Source organism: Anas platyrhynchos, chromosome 9, assembly GCF_047663525.1.
Source record: "Anas platyrhynchos isolate ZD024472 breed Pekin duck chromosome 9, IASCAAS_PekinDuck_T2T, whole genome shotgun sequence".
NCBI classification, from domain to species: Eukaryota; Metazoa; Chordata; class Aves; order Anseriformes; family Anatidae; genus Anas; species Anas platyrhynchos.
In genome coordinates this window covers 23535196-23555962 of record NC_092595.1, presented here as the reverse complement: position 1 = coordinate 23555962, position 20767 = coordinate 23535196, and the positions used below count along the sequence as shown (strand labels likewise).

General features: G+C 34.5%; 1 protein-coding gene across 1 annotated transcript in view; it reads left to right on the top strand.

The window, feature by feature from the left end:
- DNER (delta/notch like EGF repeat containing) overlaps positions 1–20767 on the top strand; it is a 121296-nt gene that overhangs the window by 57452 nt on the left and 43077 nt on the right. Inside the window, exons 4-5 of the mRNA XM_027464417.3 lie at positions 1218–1384; positions 14749–14894. Coding sequence (XP_027320218.1) covers positions 1218–1384; positions 14749–14894 — 313 coding nt within the window. The remainder of the gene's footprint in view (positions 1–1217; positions 1385–14748; positions 14895–20767) is intronic.

The following is a 20767-nucleotide window of genomic DNA, read 5'->3' as shown; positions in this document are numbered from 1 at the left end:
AGTTTGTAGATTCTATAACTGTAAGACTCACGACGGAATGACCCCATTTTAAAAAGGTTTGCAGAGTATACAGGGTTGGTTTTGGTCATTTTTTATACAATGTACTTTCAATAGTGTTTTATTTTGTCAGTTAATCTGGACAGATAAATGCAGGTTGATATCCATCTTCATGACATTGTATTTCCTTTGTTAAGCAACAAAGTAGGACCTCTGGTGAAAAGGCTGCACTCATGACAAATATAATTGGAACACTTTGCACTTCTTGTTTTGAACTGTAATAATAATAATAATAATATAAAAAAATGAGAGAGACCACCCTGTGTTTTCAGTAGGATTGAAACAATTTCATTACAGGAAATTGTGCAACAGAATTTCATCTCCTGGTATTTGGAGTCTTCTTTTTGGCAAGTGAGAATTAGCAGTTCTCAGCAGTGTGATGGTGTTGCGATTGAACTTTTGTGGGATTGTTCAAACTCATTTGTGATATCAGATGAAATTAGTGCAAATGTTTGGAAACTTGCCAGAAATACTACAGATTTTTATTTTGTCTTTATGAGGTTAGTGGAAGAAAGTATCCTGAGAGGGAAGCAACACCAACATAGATACAGTGCTCCCTAGTGGAGCCAGCAGTATATATGCAGTTGTAGATGCTTATCCAACCTGTCAATATTTAGGAAGGCACCACTGACTCAGTGACCTTGGGAGCATTACACGACTCATTTGATTTGCAGGAATAAATTGTTCTGAACCTTCGATCTGGTATATCAAACAAATGAGTGTTTCTACCAGGATCTATCTCCCTGTATTGAATGAACATTGAATGCTCTTCAGTAGGCAAGAGAAGAAAATGATAGTGTTGTAGTTGTAGAATGGTGGTACTATTCAAAAGCCATAATTTCAGCCAGTGAAGAAGGCTGCTGTACTATTATGTACTGTTTTTATATAAAACACTTACTGGACACTAAGATGGTGTCTTTCAAATATTAGAAACTGAGACTCTGTACGATTAAATCTGCTTTTATGTATACTGTTATACAAATCTTACTGTTGAAGCATTTATTTATTTTATGGACACGATGAAAGCCTTCAGGCCTTTTTCTGGTTCCAAATTTGCTACATTTAAGTTCTTCTTCTCTGATGATAAGCTTTTGTTTGATGTACTTGCTGATAACACCAATTTTCCTCGCAGTAAATATTCTTATTGTTTATTTTCTTAGAATAAGACAAGATGCTACTGCTTCTCTTATCCTGCTGTGGAAGGTGACAACCACTGGGTTTAAGCAGTGTTCGCTTATTGATGGCAGAAGTGTCACTCTCCTCCAGGCACTGGGTGGACTTGTTCTTTCTGAAGAAATGCTTGCATTAGGAAACAACTACTTTATTGGTGAGTAGCAAACTGACTTTTTATCACTTCTACGTGACAGTCAGTAGCTTACCCAACATTTAGAGAAACAAAGAGATAATTGTCCTAATTTAAGTACTGCTGAAAAATCCAGACTTGATAGCATGGCCATGTTTTAGACATTGTTTCATTCAGAGCAGACAAGGTACACTAATTTCTTAACAAGTGGCACTATTCAGTTGAAATCTAGATGATGAATGATTTTGTATATGCTCTTTTATAATAAACTGTAAAATTTTTGGTAAATGATAAAGCAAAAAACTCCAACTATTCAAAGTGTACAAGGTATTCAAGCTTAAGCCTGTACACAGTAAAAAATATAATGGGAGATCTGATCTTCTGACAGCATTTATTTCCACCATTTTTAGTCATCAAGTTTTGCCTTTGTAAATATGACTTCAGATATACTGCATGTTTCATTGGGCAATTAAATGTGAAGTATCTTTGTAAAAGGGGTAGAATGAAAATAGGCTGATATGGTATTTTTAAGTGTATGGGAAATAATATTGATTTAAATGCGTCCTTTATGCTAGACATAATAGACTTAATTAAATTGAGCTTTCTGGGTTTATTGTTTGTTGTACCAATGACATGAAACGAAAGACATTGCAGTAACAGCATTTGTTGTAATGTTCTTGAAATGCCGTCTCTCTTTAAATGAAGCATAAGCTGCCACAAATTGTTATTCAGCAACTTGTCATGCTAATAAATGTGAAATAAAATGCATTCTGATGCAGAAGTATTGGGACAAATTCTGTGTGTGTGTCTAATACAGAGAGAAACCCAAATGCGGTAGTGCCATGTTCTCTCATTTATGAGTTGTCACTTAACACAGACATTGCTTGAGGGTTGTTAGTGTAATCATTTATTAACTATCAGCTGTGGTTTCTTTAACAATTTTTTTTTCCTGCAAATAATTTTCTAGTTCCTTATGTTTTCATTATCCTTTACTTCTTTCCAAGAAGTAAAAGATTAATAATATTTTTTTTCTCCCTCCCTTTTTTTCCTTTTATTCTAGTTTTGATTTTATTTTATCGGAGCTAAAAGTGCCTTCCTCAGGGATAATTTTTTGCTTTGGCTTTGGGGTAGTTAATGTTTAGTAAAAATAAATAAAAGCTTGCCTGACATAGAATAATTTGTAACTTTCCTGCACTCACAAAGACATGTAGCTAAATGTACGTTTTAGTTAATATGCCCCCAGACAGAGGGCCTAAGATGCTCTGTGAATGTTCCACTGGGCTATGGCATAGGCTATTGATTTAGATACCTAAAATGAATATTGTCTTACTCTGTCACATCGTTTGCCTTGTCCTAGTTGCCCTTCTGTCCTGGGGGTTTTTGCTTTGAATAGTTTACTGTATGCTAGCTAACATGAACAGAAAAGACACCTTTTCCTTATTTAATATAAAATCAAGTTTAGTTCATAAGCAAGACCATTAGTACAATTCTTATCTGATGCAGTACAAGTTTTCTGAGGCATCTTATTTTACTTTCACCTACTTTCTGGTATTTCTGTGGTCTCAATTTCCTGGTACTGAAATTCTTTGTAGATTTTTTTTCCAGTCATTGTAGTGTAATTTGATTTATGTAAAGAACATGAATCATAAATGTGTATACAGGAACAGCAGGGAGACTCCAATAATACAGTGATACATTCATGAATGGGAGCATCTGAGTGCTTAGTGAAGATAAGTGCAGATACGGTGCATTTGAATTTTTAAAAATCTTAAATTTATTTTATCAAATGGATTGATTACCCATAGTGCTTTTGATAGAAAATGAATATGAAATATTTTGTCTGCACACCTTTTAGTTCTGAGAAATTGTGACTCCGTTCTATGAGATAATCAAGTAGTGAGATAACTCATCAGTTTTCTGGACTAGATTATTTTATGTGGCTTTAGTTTAGCTATAGGTCTTCCCAGAATTAACTTGCTTTAATAAAACACTTGAAAAGAAAAAGAGTGAAATGCTAAAGTGATAAGGAAACTGAAATATTCATTTGTTAGTTTAAAAGTGTTTGTGACCTATCACCATTTATTGTAAGAAAGAGAAAACAAAGCATCCTATAGATTTGTTTCTTATTCATATAGAAATACTCTGCTTGCTTTCCATCACTAATTCTCATCCAATAAATTGTATGTCTTGGGTGTATAGCTTGCAAGCAAACTTAGTCAATTGGTGTAAAAAATGATGAATTTTATCTGAACTCCACTGAAATCCATAATTCAGGTAAGGTTTACATAATTAAGTTAAAATGGATGCTTTTATAAAACAAACGCAGAACAACAGTAATCTAGCATGTGTTTTTATTGATACTTAAGACAGAACAATTGAAGTGCTGTGGGATGCTGTAAGCAGAGCAATGCTTTACTCCTGGGACCATGCCAACCAATATATTTACTTTATATACTTAAAAAAAACCAAACAAACATACATTTTCCTTCCATTTTCAAAGGATTTTTAAAGGGATTCTTCTATTAATTGGCAAATTCTGTACAATGCAACTTTGTTACCTCCTACAAATCTTTCTGAATAAGATGGTTATGTCAAAGATTGCGGGAAATATTGTGGGAAATATTACTTGGTTTGTGTGTTACCTTACGGCAACCAATTAAAAAAAACAACATTCATTTAAAGATGCTTTGACAAGATTGAAAAGAATTAGAAGCTGGAAATAACGTATGGATTTGTTGATCGTGTGATCTAGGACACAATTTTGGAGACTGGAAATAATGCTATCTCTGAGATACAGAAATAGAGAATTTGATTATCCTGGAGACAGTCGAAATGCCTGTACTGTGAGGTGGAAGGGCTTGAGGGAAGGAGAAGAGTTTAAGCACAATTAAACCAAAAACTTTGGTCTGTTTTCCATGATGTGATCTATGAAATGGCTGCTGCAACTGAACAGACTTCGGCAGGGCAGGAAAGGACCTGTGATGCTAAGAGTGTGCAGCATGATTATGTTGTTAAATTACAACACTTGTCCCTATTAACATGTGCCCCTGCAGATGGGAAAGGATACTGAGCTGAATGAAGCCCATGCTTTCTCACTCTGCCTGCTTTGCATAGAGTACTTATTAATTCACCTCTGGCCACAAATTGGGCAGTCTTCTAAAATAATGTATTAAGTTTTATTAGAAAGTTTACTTATCAGCCAGTGGAAAAAAGAAATGCCCAATATGGTTTAGGTCGTGAAGTGAAAAAGACCCTGAGAATACTGATTCACTCAGGAGGCTAATTGGGTTAGGTGGAGGATGAAGCATAGAGTATATCCCAAGGTGCCAATGACATTTAAATCACACTAATGCTAGACAAAAGTAATCTGTAGTAAAGGCCAGGTGAACTGTCAATCTCTGCCCATCTGTTTGCAAGAAAAATGCTTCATTTGTTGCCATGAAAATTTAAAAAGTTTTGTCCCCGAATTCAGGACTTTTTTTTTAAAAAAAAAAAAAAAAGTGTGTTATTGAAGGCATTTTGTATTCTCAGAATAGCATCCAAAATAACTATTGTGTAAAGTGGAATGCTAAGGGTGGATATCAAGATTTGGAAAAGAGATAGCTGGGAAGCGAACGAGAAGGTAGAATTCATTTTTAAATAAGAGATGAAGAGATGGTGATAAAAGAATCAAAATTTAAACCTAGTAACTCATGGAAAGTCTGCCTTTTACAGAAGTTAACAGCTTCACACTATTTGTCCCAATATTCTTTGAAGGTAATGAGTCATTATTTGCAAGCTATTTGTCATGTTTACAAAATGTATCATCCATATTGCTTTTAATTCCGAATCTTTGTATCAACATTTGTACTAGAATATATGAAAATGACTAATTGCAAAACCTAGTCTTGTTACAGTGGCATACCTATTCTTTATTGCAATGTATCACAAAAAATGAAAATCAGATGAAAGGCATTTTACAAGTCTGAAAAAATGAGATAAGAGTGCCCTGATGCACTGTCAGTCTGTGCATGAGTCTTTCAGACTGAAGTTATCCTGAATATTATTAGGTTACAACCAGGGTTCTCCATACTTGAAAGTGTTGCTTGCTATATGTTTGATGGGGGTCTAATACACCTAAAATTATGCACTTCTCTCTTTCAGGGAATATATACTGCATCTTGGAATAAGTACGGGAACATGTATATCTTTTTCTATTCAAGTTTGTTGCAAGTGCATAAGATTTACTAAATTGATTAAATAATATCTCTCATGAGAAAATAATGCATTAATGATTTCCTTTCAAAAATATAAAAAGGCCTTGTTAATGGATGATGAAGGATATTTTCAGCTTTTATAGCAACTCTATTGTAATATTCTATAATTTCTTGCATGCATCTTATTTATCCAAACGTGCAATCACCCTCTAATTGAAAACTAGAACATTTATTCTGGAAATACGTCTGCTATCCAAATGGTCGAAAAGCAAAACCAACTCCCCCAAAGCATTAAACTCTTTATTCTCTTAATGCTGAGATATTTAGAAGTTCTATAGAAACTGTATACCATCTATTACATATCTTAGTCTGTTAATTTACTCTGGCAATAAATTCACATAATTGTTCACTACATGAACAACTCTGTCCTTCATGACTAAAGATGCTTCAAGTCTAACATCCACAGGTGTCAGTTGTCATTTTCCATTTTCAAATTTATCTTGTAGTCTGGTACAGGTAAACCTGTATTGGTATACATTTAGCAATTGTATGATTTGCTATTGAGTTTTTGCATTAGAAAATGATATTTAATGCTAGTTATATGATACTTAACAGTCCTATTCTACTAATAATCAAAGCCATCATTGCTAATATTTTTTGGTGAATTTGGGTATTAAAATTACACATGTGATAATCGCTTAAGTTTTAAGAAGTATTTATTTTGAGGTTTTGGGCATAAGGTTAGAACAGGGAGTTGGCATTACTGACTGCGCAGCAACAGTGTCCTTCCTTTCTCCCTCCCCAAATGGAAAAAAAAACACAATTATTGTTTCACTAGTAAAATATTTTCTATGCTTTCAGGTCTTCAGTATGCTTATTATGACATTGACAGTGTTGACAAAATGTGTTCCTCATCAGGTTCTATGATAAAATGTTGAAAAGACTGCTTTTCTGCCTTGTTGTACCTGCTGCTGAAGATATGGTGAGGGGACATGTTTCAGAAAAATAGCAAAGCAAGGACAGATTGGTTGGTTAGCCTAGTGTTTAGCCTCCATTTCCCCATAATTAATACACTAGAAAAGTTTGTATATCTATATCTACCTATAATTGTTTAAAGAGAGAAAAAAAAAGCATGTAAATAACTTGAAATTATTTGCTTTGCAATTTTTGCTCTATGTAGCATTTCCACGGTGCAGCATAAAAGCAGTGTTCATGTCATATTGCTACATTAGCTTTTAGATTGTCTGGTTATAAAATGAGGAAGAAATTAATAAGCAAAATTGCTATTTGTCTGTTAAGACATTGCAAATAATAAGGCAGAAGGTTTAACATGTAATATGCATGAAAACAACATATTTTTATATGAACAGCAAATAGATTCTCCAGAAAAATCTTTAAATTATAATGTTTATTTTAAACTGCTATTTCCACTGCAGCAAAGAAGTCTGATGCAGACCTATAGTAGATCTGTAATCTGTTTTCCTGCAAGATGCCAAGTCTTTTTTGATAATACAATTTAAGTAGTTTAAACTGTAACTACAAAGGGTTTGAAAAGTGGTCACTGCACAAACTCACTTGAAATTGGATGCTATAGCATCTTTATGGTGTAATGAAAAACACTGATGATTTTCAAATGCTGTCATCAATAAGGCAGCTTGCTTGAATCACTTTTAAAAGTATTTCTTAGAAAGGAAAATTAATGCTTGGATACTCAACAGAAGCGATCTGGTGAATTTGTAAAAGAATGGGATCCATATGTACATATGTACAGAGATGTTTTGCTATCTGAAATGCTGTCCTGCCTCTCTAATCGAGCAAAGTCCTGTCTTTAATATTTTTACACCAAGCAGTAGGGCATCTCTCTTTTTACATTTCAATTATTTGCTCTTCTGATGCACTTTAGTTCACTTCATGAATCTCCTTGCAACATCTCATCATACATCAACAAATGATCACCACTAATAAAGACTGCAGGGATACGAATAGCCAAAATGAAAGTTAATGTACAAAATACTTCATTAAAATTAAGAATCTAGAGAGATATTTTGAAAAAAAAAATCTTTTACCTGTTTTTATAGTTTTTATCTGTTTTTATAGAGATTCAGATTAGGATGCAAATTTTACTTCTGTCTTTTAGATGGTAAGTTTTGTGTAGTATATATTTAAAACATGCATTTTTTTCCACCAAAAGAGAACAATTTGCTGCATATTGAAATTGTATTTGCTTAAGCAAAGCTGAAATAGGACAAATTTATTTCGTAATAGGAATGTGTGAAATGAATTCACTGAAAACTACGTAGTCAAGTTACTCCAGCTTTAGCAAGTTACCATGTGCCAGCTGAGCATCTGTGTGAGCTCTCAGCCCATGGCATATGTGCGCTCATTTGACTGAACACTCTTTCACTCTGGACTAAATTAAATCCCATTGCCTTGCACGTGCCACAGCTGGAGTGTTTGTGCTGCTGTACCAATGTGCAGCTACCTGAGCGTCTGTGACTGGAGAAGAGGAGGCTCAGGGGCGACCTTATCGCTCTCTACAGATACCTTAAAGGAGGCTGTAGTGAGGTGGGGGTTGGCCTGTTCTCCCACGTGCCTGGTGACAGGACGAGGGGAAATGGGCTTAAGGGGAGTTTTAGGTTAGATGTTAGGAAGAACTTCTTTACTGAAAGGGTTGTTAGACATTGGAACAGGCTGCCCAGGGAGGTGGTGGAGTCACCATCCCTGGAAGTCTTCAAAAGACGTTTAGATGTAGAGCTTAGGGATATGGTTTAGTGGGGACTGTTAGTGTTAGGTTAGAGGTTGGACTCGATGATCTTGAGGTCTCTTCCAACCTAGAAATTCTGTGATTCTGTGTAGTAACTGTGATTCTGTAAAGTAACTGTTTAGTTACTTTAGTGCAAGTCAGCATTACTAGTGGGAAATTTGAAAACAAGTACTCCAGTTAATGGGATTTTCATTTTCATGTGCACAATTTGCCTGTAATGGCCCTACTGCAGGCTGTATTGAGTATTGTCCTTAGCTGTGAACATTTCCCTGGGGTTCTGGGCATAAGAGCTAACCTCATGGAAAATGGCCTTTTGATAAACAGTAGCAGCAGCAGCAGCGTGAGCAGCACAAACAGTTCAATGAAGTGTTGATTTTAGTGACTTTTTCAAAGGATGGCCTTACACCTTATACAGCAAGAAGTTAAGCACCTAGCTAAAAAAAAAAAAAATAAAAAAAATCTGAAAAATGCTGTTATGCTATACAAGAAAGGGTATTTTAAAAAGTATATAAAAAATCAGTATCCTGTCCTGCCCATCATGATTGAGTTATATGTGTCTTGTCTAAACATACACAGGTGTAAACATATGGCTATTCACTTTTTTTTTTTTTTTGGTAGATCGTTTTAAGCTAATATCCAAATAACTTTTATTCTTTAATTAATAACTAATTTAAATTAAATTTAAATTAAATTAACTAAATAACTTTAACTTCTTTAATTAATTACTAAATTTTTAGTATTTTTATCCACTGCTGCTTTTACCAAATAATGGTGGGAAATATTTCTTCTAGTCTATATCTGGAGGTTTATATTCTCAAAGTGGTAATACTTGGCAAAATACCTTCAGTTTTCTTGTTGTTGAAGATTTCTCTTTATTCAAATACAACTCTTATGACCAGTTCACAGATAATTACATTCAGTTGATCGTGTGGTTGTTCGCATTGTGAGACCTTGGACAGATTGTTTACCATGATCTATAAAATGAGGATACTAATGCATAATGTAAAAGAAAATGTGAGACATATTCTAATGAAATGTGTAAAGTGCTTTGAGATCTTCAGCTGGTAGTGTAACAGTAAGTGCAGTGTATTTAAATATAGGGTAGCTACTCTTCTGTTTTTAAGTTGAGACAGTTGCTATAGATAAATCCTAGCTGACTATGCCACCCATGCAATCTACTGCAGCTCCTCTTTTTGCAGTCCTAGCTATGTCATTTGTATTCCGTCACTTACTGCTTTTGTTAAGTGTGATATCAGAAATTCTGGTGGTCTACATTTGTGCCCAAAATAGTTCGCTGCCAGCTTGGCAGCACTGTGGAGATACTGATAAATAAGCACATAATGGGGAAACTGTGATACAGGAAATCTATTAGTGGATTAGTCTTGTCACCCTTCCCTGTGCTTTCACCATTATCTTGGACAGTAAGCAGAGTCCTTGAAGCCATGATAGGTCACACTCTAAACTAGTGCCACATCTCTTTAATAAGCTGTATGCAAGTGGTTTTGTAAGTGTAAGCATACTCTTGCTAACTGACTATTTCATAATACCACCATGGGTTTTGGTCCAGCCAAAAAAAAATTGGTTATTTTATTTTATTTTATTTTATTTTATTTTATTTTATTTTATTGTTTAGGAATAATGAAATTTAGAGGTTGGACTCGATGATCTAGAGGTCTCTTCCAACCTAGAGATTCTGTGTGATTCTGTGTGAAATTTTGAAATTGCTGTTTGTTATAGAGGAGACGCAGCAGATCATGTATTTGAGAATTTTTGTATGGTACGTGTACCCAACTAATTTGCTGAGTTCATAAATGTACTTTAACTCCCAGTCCTGCATTACTCAGCTCCAGCTTGAAAGTCAAGCTGTGTGCTGTTTCTTCCCAAAGTTTTGCTAACAATTTTCTGACAACCAATTTTTGCTTTCTGTTACACCCTCATATGCCTACCATTGTCAATCTGGTTCTTATGGCACTGCAGAAATGTTACTGAGAATATCACTTGACCAACACAATGCTTATCTTTATCATTGTAACGGTGATTGCGAACAAAGTGTATGTTTGTTTTTTTCAGAGTCCAGGATGACTTTTCAGTGCTGGTAGTGAAAGAAGAAAGTATACCTATTTTTAAACATAATGTGACTGTGATATCAATTGGGGTGAGGGGAAAGCAATGAGAATTTTTGCAGTCCCTTGTCAGTGAAGAAAATACTCTTTAAATGGCTGTGTTTCATGTGATGCTTTGAAAATTAAAGTATTAAAAAAACAGCTCTTGCACTGATTCTCACTAAAGCCTATTTATCGCAATGGGAATCAGATACAATACTTTTAAAAGCAGTATCTGACCAAGGCTTTAGTGACAAAACACAGTAAGCATGCTGGTTTGTATTGAAGTTGGGATATTTGATTAGTTGTATCACTTTTAAATAACACTATTTGTGGCCAAAATAGCAGTTCTGTTATTGCAGCTGTATTTTTGAATCCCCAGATGCTGTGTATCATTAGTATCATTAGAGAATGATTTTAGATGTTCTGTACAATCATCCTATGGCACTGATGTCCCAGAAGTACTGCATCAAAGATTGTCAATGTCATTGTCTACCTGTTTCTCACTTCTGCTTAATCATTTGGAGTGGGCAAGTGCAGAGGGAAAAAAAAAAGGACAGATAGAAACTGATAGACATTCCACTGCTGTCTTATTTCCTTAGGAAACCAGACTAAAAATACTTTGAAATCTTGTGACTGATGCTTCATAAGTGTCCTAACGCCTTGGCAATCACTCTCTCTCATTCAAAGAATCTTTAGGTGGAGTTAAAGACCTATTCCCTAAGTGTGACTTAAAAGACTTGCATACTTTTGTGAATCAGAACCTTGGTGAAAGGAACTATTGCTGTATTTCTGAAGTAAAATTATAATCTATTATTTAGCAGTAGGTAAATATCTATTAAAATTGCAATAGAGAAAATACATTTAAGCCAATTACAATAGGAGATTGGTTACGATTTGTAGTACGATCTTATGTGTCACATTATCATAACATGCAATAAGGTAAGAATAAATGCATTGCAGGAAGATATTGTTCAGAAATGGATGCTGCTAAGGAAGCAAATCAGTTTGTGTAGCACAGCAAAATCCACAGTCAATCAGTACTTGAGTACTTCTTTTGTAAAATAAATAAATAAATGAACAAATCCTTCATGTAGTTGAAGTGAAATTCAAAATCTACAAATGTACTACTGGTGATCATAAAAGTATGGAGGGGATGGGGCATTCTGCATGTAAATAGTAGCACAAGAAAGTAGTCACTCCTTATTTACTTTGTTGTGCATATGGATGCTAACTTAATCTACAGTCTTGACTAAATACAGGTGTAAGGAAATCATATGTGACTGGGACAAAAGATATAGCAGTAATCTGAATGGCATAATATGATCTTGTTGAAAGTAGCTGAATACGAATAATATTGTCAGCTTTTATTTTATTTTATTTTTATTTTATTTTATTTTTTATTTTATTTTTTCCTTATTTTTCATTCTCACCTTGTTGACAGTGAGAATCTTGGAGAAACAGGAGTATTCATGCTTTGTGCTTGTGGGTTTAAGTAGGTGAATCTGCCAGGATGGAAGGAATTGTAGCATATTTTACCATGAATACTGCCAATGAAATCATTCAGGCACTTCTCAGACTATCAGCTTTGTGTGCAGAAAGCTTGAAAATGCCTCCTCTGCAACATAAATGACTTGTCACATCATATTCTGATTTATTAGGTTTTAATAATTTCTGTAATAGTACTGTAAGTAGTTCAACCCTGAATTCTTCAACTTAAAATACCCTGATGTCATTGTTTTAAGTAGATTTAGAAAACCAGTAAGATTTAACTGAACTTTTGCTATGAAAAACTGTAATATTTTTCTCCAGACCTGAGATGAAGGGAGCTCTAAATATGCTTCTGAAAATGTTCTCCTAGCTAGAAGATAAAAATAAGCTTAAAACTCACTCTAGTTTAGTCACTGTTACAGGAATTGGAGAAGGAATTAGTTAACCTGCATTAAGCAGGGAGTCGCATTTAGATGAGCAAACAAACTTCTTCTAGCCTTAAAACTTATAGATTTCAGAAAGTTGTGTGCAACTTCCATAGAAGGAAAATAGATAGTCATATTTTTATCTTTTTGTATTTAGAAATTAGGTGAGATAATTAGAAATTACAGGAAACTGTTTGGCTTTCCGGTGAGAATAATGATTTCTTCAGTGTTTTGCCTAAGGGGTGTTGATACCAAAATAGTAACAAGACTCAAAGTAGAAGGTTGATTTAATACTCCTTTAGGGAACTGTCCTGAAGAATACGTAACAACCTGCTTCAGACAAGCAAATGTGAACCCAAAGACATTTTCTAAATATCACATTCTTCTGAGCATTCACATATAATTGCATGACTGTCTGTGACAATCACATTCAATTGTTAAAGGAAACAATTCTGGCTGCATGTTTGAACAGATGGGTAAAAATGGGGTGTGTAGTGAGGCCAGAATTAAATGGCTGTCTTAGAAGAGTTCAACAGATTACAATAATCTCTGCTAGCCAAAATGGACCATTAGATGTGCAACTGTACCTTATACAGTTTTAATCTTATTTTCTTGAATATTTAGATTTAGCTAACTTGTGGCAGCTGTACTCAAGCCGCTGATAATTGTATTGGACATGTGATTTTCCTGGTTTGAAGATATGGTTTAGTGTTTCTAATATAGACAACTCTTTGTTCAAAGGATGCAGCATTTTAAAAAGCAAAATCTAAAAATGAAGAACAGAGAATGAAAGTCTTCCATACAATTTTCTTTGGAATTTGTAGAATTATTCATGCTCGACACTTTTATATGCAGAATGTGAGTAATTTTTAACAGCTGTTCTGGAAAGAAAATTCACTTGGAGTTCAGACTATTTCCTGAAACATTGTTCATTGTAAATATTATATTGTACTGTTTTTTCTATTTGACCAAGTATTGTTCCATCTCTAGTCTATAGCACAAGAAGCTGGACTGCATCCTGAACGCTTCTTTGAGGTTTATGCCATAAATGTATCCTAGAATTTAAAGAAGAAAATATTAGAAAAAAAGTCATACGCTTCCTGCATGCATTTGCTGTCATACTTTATGAAATTACAGCTATTCGGATTAAGAAAAAGCATCTATTTTTCCTTAAGTTCTCTCTATTAATTTCTGAAGTATAATCCTGCATTCATTCTCTGTCTGCAACTTTCCAAACAGATACTGAAACAATCTTAGAACATTACAAGTCTCCCTACGTTAAGGGTAGTGAAATAAAATAAGGTTCAACATAAGGTTATAGAAGGATTTTTTTTTTTAATTTTATTTATTTATTTTTTTAAATGCATGTATTCTGCATAAAATATACACTGTAACCACACTCGTTATGTCACTTCACATATATTCTGCTCCAAGTTCCCAGGTCAAAGCAGAAACAGCTAACTGATGCCACAAGCAGACGGCTGTAACCCAGGAGTCTAACCACAGAGGTGGAATGGTGCAGTTTGAGCACAAGTGAAATGGACTTTATGTATTTCTGACTTAACTGTGTATGCTATGGGCTGTGTATTTCCTTGTTTTGTCTTTCCTGTTCTTGACTTTTTATTTTACAGATATTTCTATTAGAAATATAGGTGATAAAAATGATGTTGTTATGCTCCAATGCATTTTAATAGCTTCCAATTTTTTTTAAACTTTCATACAACTACAGATGCTAGCCAGAAATTCATGAATTTTCCTTATCAAATGTTATCACTTCCGTGTTTTGTTCACCTTTATCACCTATGCCTAGAATCACCTTCTACAGTGATAAGATCTGACATTCAGTAATACTTGTACTGCAAATATTCAAAATAATGCCGTCAAACTGAGCATGTATGTATTTGCAGACTCCATCAGAAACACAGCAAAGAAACTGTCCATCTTTTACTGTAATGCTGTTTATGATCTGTGTGCTTTCTAGTTCTATCTAAAGTAACTGTTGAAAATTCAGGTAAACGTTTTTCTCCACTGAGTATGTTTTTAATATTCCTTGCCATTAAAACTTAGGGAAATATAAACGATCAAAAAGCAAATAAAAGTGGTTAATTATTAGAGACCTAAGAAATTATAGCAGATTACAGTCCGGGAGGTAGATCTGTTTCACCAGCTTGTCTGCCTTTTGTTAATCAATATGATGACCGGATCTTTCCAGACTCTGTTCCAATTTGCATTTACATGCATTAAATTTTGGTAGGTCTGTATGAAATATGAGCAATGATGTTCTTATTTGATAGTTTCTTTCAATTCTATTTTATTTGTTTGTCTAGCATCAACATATATTAGCATAACTTCTTGTATTTTCTCATATATTAAGATTATTTTTTTTATTGTATGTTTTTTATTTTTAAAGGTTTTTTAAATGATTCAGTTACAAAGTGCATCGTGGCTTTACGCTTGACTGTGATAGTGAAAGTCAGTACCTGCATGCCTGTGGGAAGCCATTCAGATAAATTCCCATGTTCGGGGAAGGGAAAATGCATCACCAAACCAGACAAGGTAAGGTGAACTTATCAAGATCTTTGTGTAATGTGGAAAGTCCATGCCAATATAAATACAGGGGTCCTCTGAGTGTGCATATACCTTGATGTTATGAAATAGGCTTCAAATGATCACTGATGTTACTAAATAATAACAGTGTATTAATTACCTATTCATAAAAATGAAGCAGTTAAAAAAAAGGACTGATAAGAAATGCAAAGAGTCAGACACTGACCTGACAATAAAAAAGCAATTATTCAAAGCAGGTATATAAGGTAATGTATACTGCATCTGCCTGTTGTTACACAAGCATAATTCTTTTTGAGATGAGAAGATGTGGTGGGCACTTCGTATCCCCAATCTCCAGAGCGGTGTGCTCCAGTTTGTGAATCTTCAGCCTTTGTTCTTCAGGTCTGATTTACTCTAAACTTACCTCTCCACACCTCAGTTGTTCACAAATCAGTGAACAGTATCATGGAATTCTCTGAGCATTATAATGAGAAGTAATAGAATGGAGTAATTTGGTAATGTCTGAAAGTTTTCCTGTATAGTTCTTTCCTTAAACTAACACTATTGAGAGACTACAATGGCGACAGGAATTCCACTGGCCACTTTGTGGTTTTTGATTGTTTGTTTGTTGTACAATCTAGTAACACGAAAAAAATAAGAATCAGATGTGTTAAATTTGCATTCTATGTACTGCTTTGGCAAAACCAGAACCTGTATGCTCTGCCACATTCTATATGTGTTGATTTTATTTCTTGGATTAAAAGTCATTTGCAGCACAAATATGTGCAGTTAATCTTTGGTTTTATTAATATTCATTTGGGAGATAAAAGCAATAGTAAGTGTTGAGTAAATATTAACAGCTGTGAGCCTGCTGCGAGCACAGAAAATTTGGCATATTTAGGGAATTCACTGATAGTTCATCTGCTACCATTTTCTGATTTAAATTCTCAATAAGCGTGTTTGATAGAAAAATGACAATTTGAATTGTAACAACAATAATTAAATTGCTGCAGTAATCTATATATGCATGGCAATGCTAACATCTGGAAGATAAGAAAATCTTTATTTCTTAAAGATAAAAATTTAAATTGCTTGAGGTAATGTGTGAACACAATTACTGCAAGATGCAGTTAGAAGTAAATGATACTCTACCATAACAGTTGACTGATATCCCCAGAATTTATTCATTCATAGTGTACTATTTCATAGTTCAGTTTATTTCTTCCTGCTTTACTGTATTTAATGTTTTTCTTCACGCATTTTGAATTTGCATTTCAGCATTTTGAATTTGATTAATGTAAGTAATATGTTCAAACATATTATATGTAATGGCATATCAAAATGTCTTCCCTTCTTTCATTTTTTTTTTTTTTATCAGGTCATGAGTTAAAGGCTTTGATAAATAGTCTTATTTTCTGTTTTTTGTGTTAGTCCTTTATTATGTCTCTAATTTCTTTCTTTTACTGCAGGCTATATATCACAAAGAGAAAATCTGTTAATTCTTGTATGTATGCAGAAGAACTAATACATTTTTATACTAAGGAAAATGAATATATTGCTTTTAATAATCACTTATGTTTTAAAAATCTCCGAGACATGGCATTTGACTTACAAGGAAAATAAAATAATCTTTAAAAAGACAGACAAACTAGCTTCTTGGCCGCAAAGGGGAGCTGTTATTTCACTCAAAAAAAAAAAAAAAAAAAAAAAGAGAACTCAGTACCTGTACTTCCCCACCTTTTATCATCACATTGAAAGTATTATAGGTTACAACTAGAACTGTTAGTGACAAAAGAACTCTCTCATGTGCATGCAGTGTGTTCCTTTCCATGGAAAATTAACAGGAAATTTTTTCCCGTGTTTCCACCTACTTTTCTCCTGAGGATTAATAACAGCAAACTTTATAAGGTAGTATTTTTGACATAACATCCACAAGGTTGTAGTTGATGGACACCCCTGTAGCTGAAGCTATGAGATGTAGAAATCATGCTGAAGTCCATTTCTGAAGAGGCATCTACCAGTTCATGGTAGTCAGTGAATTGGTTTTTGTGGGATTCTTTAAATCTTGTCTCTTCAAATAAATTATTAACTTCAGAAGTATATTTTTTCTCACTGCTCCTGATTTTCCAGACCTTCAACACATGAAGAATGTCCCCAGTGATCCTCTGCAGTGTCATCAAACCTATGCCAGGTAGTGATCTGGCTGGGGGTAACTCAGTAAAACTTCAGTGTTTCCAAATGTTGCTAATTTATGACCAGACTCCTACTCCAGGAAAAGTAAAAATCTTATGTTGTCTGTCCAGCCATAATGATTTTTCAAATCTGTCAGTTTTCCTTACTCTTCAGCTTATTAGTTGCATAATAGAATTTCAGCCAGGAAACTAATTCAGGCCCAGCATAAGCATCATAGTTAAAAATAGAAGGTGAATGTTTTGTTAAGCAGGATGGTTTTGCTATTGTTTAACTCATTTTAGGTGAGATATACCCTAAAATGTATTAGTCATTTCCCTAATGACAGTGCAAACAACTGCCAAAACTACATGCTTGACATGTACCAACTGCTGTATTGGTTTACCCCAAGACGTGTCCTCTGCATCTCTTTTTTCAGAACTAAAACTTTATTTTTCTTTAGGTTTCCAACATGCCCTTTGTGATTTGGTGTTTGTTTTTATCTGTAACTCACTCTGTTTGCACAATTTAGTCATGCAGGATGAAAAACAACTTCTTAGAAGAATACATAAAAGTCCTAATGTGGTGAATGGGCTCAGAGCTGTGCTGGCTGTAGTCATTTTGTTTCCAATGCCAAGAAGATTAATGACTGTCTTTGTATTTTTATGTACTTCATAGTTTTATTCCATATCGAGTTTAATGTAATAGAATGTAGTAACACATCTGTTTAATGGGAAAGTTAAATGTAATTAACAATCTGCAGTTATATAAGTGCAGTGGCATACAGTCATCTGTGGAGTGCATAAAACCTGTAAACAAATGAATTCTAGTCTCACCTGGAAGTTCTGGCCAGTTTTCACTCATTCCTTACTGAGAGTTAGATTTTTTTTTTTTTTTTTTTAATATAGAATGTGGACATGCAATTATAAGCTCATAAGGACAATTTCTTTTTCTATAGTAGTTGTCATTGAACATAAAATTCACAGCTTTGAACTATGAACTTCTGTGAAGTGAGGTGATGCTGAACCAAAGTGACACCTTTTCCTTCTTTTGTACAAACGTACCACAGCTTTGCTGCCATACTTGCTGTTTTTCCACAATGGAAGAATGAATGTGTCAAAAAAATAAAAGATCTTGGCATCATCACCATATAAATATCAGATTTGAAATTATATACTCAACTTTCAACCAGAATAACTTGTCCAAAAACAAGTTAGCTGTGAATAGAAGAGGGAAATCTTAGTACAAATCTAAAGTTAGATATATTTAGTGTGAATTTCTGATTCGGTGAAGGTTTTTAAAGTGAACTGTGGGCATCCATTGGATTTGAGAGCCAAAATTTTGCTTACATATAGAAATATAATGATTTCTTTCACAGATTGCTCTGGTCCATAACATCAGCTCTCCTGTGTAAAATGTAGAAGAGCAGATTGTGTAAATATGAAATTTTATTGCTAGAATTAGAACCCTTGAGATTTATACAAAAATAACTGGCCTCTGCCTACATTAAGAAATAACAGATTGAACTGAATAGTGATTGTTTCCATGTATGCTATATGGGTTATAAGTTCACGGGGTAAGTCCACTTGATTATATTTGCAGAAAGGTGTGGTGGTTTTACAGTGCTAGGCAGCTAAACAGCACAACCACTCTCTCACTCCCCCTCCTTAGATGAAGAGGGGAAGAGAAGTAAAGTAAAGAACAATTCACAGGTTGAGATAAGGATAATTTAATTAAAGGGAAAAATAACAATAATAATTATTATTATTATTAAGGAAAGGTTATTATTAACTAAACAATTTAACTAAAGGGGAAAAAAAAAGGAAAGGGGAAGGGAGGTGGGAAAGGGAAAAAAAGGAAAAACAAACAAACAAACAAAACAAATAAAGGCTATGTGGAAGTGCAGAGGAAATAAATTACTCTCTACTTCCCACAAATGAGTAATGGTTGACCATGTCCTTGCAGCAGGGCCTCAACGCATGTAGCTGGTGTTTGGGAGGAGGACCAACATTTTCATGAGAGCCCATCCCTCCCCTCTTCTTCCTGTTTCCACCTTTTATTGCTGAGTGTGACATCACATGGTATGGAATAGCCCTTTGGTTGGTTTAGGTCAGCTGCCCTGGGGATGTTTCTTTTCTCACTTTTTTGCCCACCCCCTAGGAGGGTTAGAGAGAGTCCTGATGCAGTGCCAGCACTGCTCAGCAGCAGACACAACCCTGGTGTGCTGCCACTGCTGTTCTAGCTAAAATGCAGACCACAGGCTTGGATGGGCTGCTGCAGGAAAAGTTAACATCCCAGCCAGACCCAGTACAAAAGGCTGATTATTAAATACCCCGCTGCATGTCTAAAGGCAATTTCTCCTGCATATGAACTTAGTTTCCAGGATATTCCTAAATACAAAATATTTATCACAGTTATGTTTTGCCCGGACAACTTACTGTAATGTTCAACGAATGCTGAAAGTCTTTCTCAATGAGAGAAAGCCTAGACATTCATTTTGTTCTAGTCCACTTACAAGCTTCTTTGCAACAGAAGAAGGAAAAAAAAAAAAAGTTGTGGTCTTATGGTCTCTCTTCAGTCTGAAATTTCTGAATCTGATGAGCACAGTATTTCACAGTATTTATAAATCTGCTTACTTATAATAGAGAAAAATACACTGTATTCCAACTACATTTCTAATATTGTGTCTTAGACACAATTGGCTTGGGTAAAAGCAAATTATTTTAAATAATTTATGTTACTGTCCAAAATAATACACATCTTCAATATGATAGATCTGTAATTCCGTAATCAAGTAAAATACACAGATGAGCTGTCTACTGATGGACAGTCATGGAATTATCAGATAGTGACTTCAATAGTAGCATTACGGCAGTGTGTAGTTTCTCCTTGACATAGTTTTCCTGAGTTTGCTAGTACATGTCATCTAGTCAAGAGAAAAAATAATAGTATAATTTGGAAAAAGTGAAGATGACATGCCTAATAAAACCAATGACACCTAATCTTATCTACAGAATAACTTGTCTGCATCTCATAACTATTATATGTCGTTAGGAATTTCAGTTTGAAGTGTTACAACGCTTTTCTTGTGCTGCCTTCAAAACCCATTTTGTTAACTACTTTTTAGGGTAAGTTGATCCTTATATCATGCTCTTAGAGAGATACCAGTATTATCTGAGCTTTTTAAAAACTTTTTATTTCATTAATATTGTTGAGGCAATGACATCACTGCACTATTTGAATATGTTGTTAATACTTACGATATTAGCTACTGTTGCTTTGAGATGAGATTTCAGTGAAGGCTGAGCCATGCTGTTTGTGTCTGAGTGGACAGTCCAGACATCTGTCATCATCCTCCTCTCTGATGCACGTTTCACGTAGTGAAGTACTTTGTATTTTACTCTCAGACTTAACATAAAGCAGCCACAAATTGAGCCTTCCAAACAAACAGGTACCAAACTCTCTGTTTTGATGGAGTTAACTCTGATGGGATGTTACACTCGGATGTCTTGCCAAAGTGTGTCTTTAGTGACAGATGTGGATCAGCCCATTCTAATTTTCAGTGCATATGCAAGGATGAGACACACATTTAAATAGGATCAAGACTCTGATCTCTGAACAGGGCACAGAATCTAGGCACAGTGCATGTATCTTTACTGGTACTCTCTTCATGTCCATTTTGAGCTTTAACAATTCTTTCAATAGCACAAAGA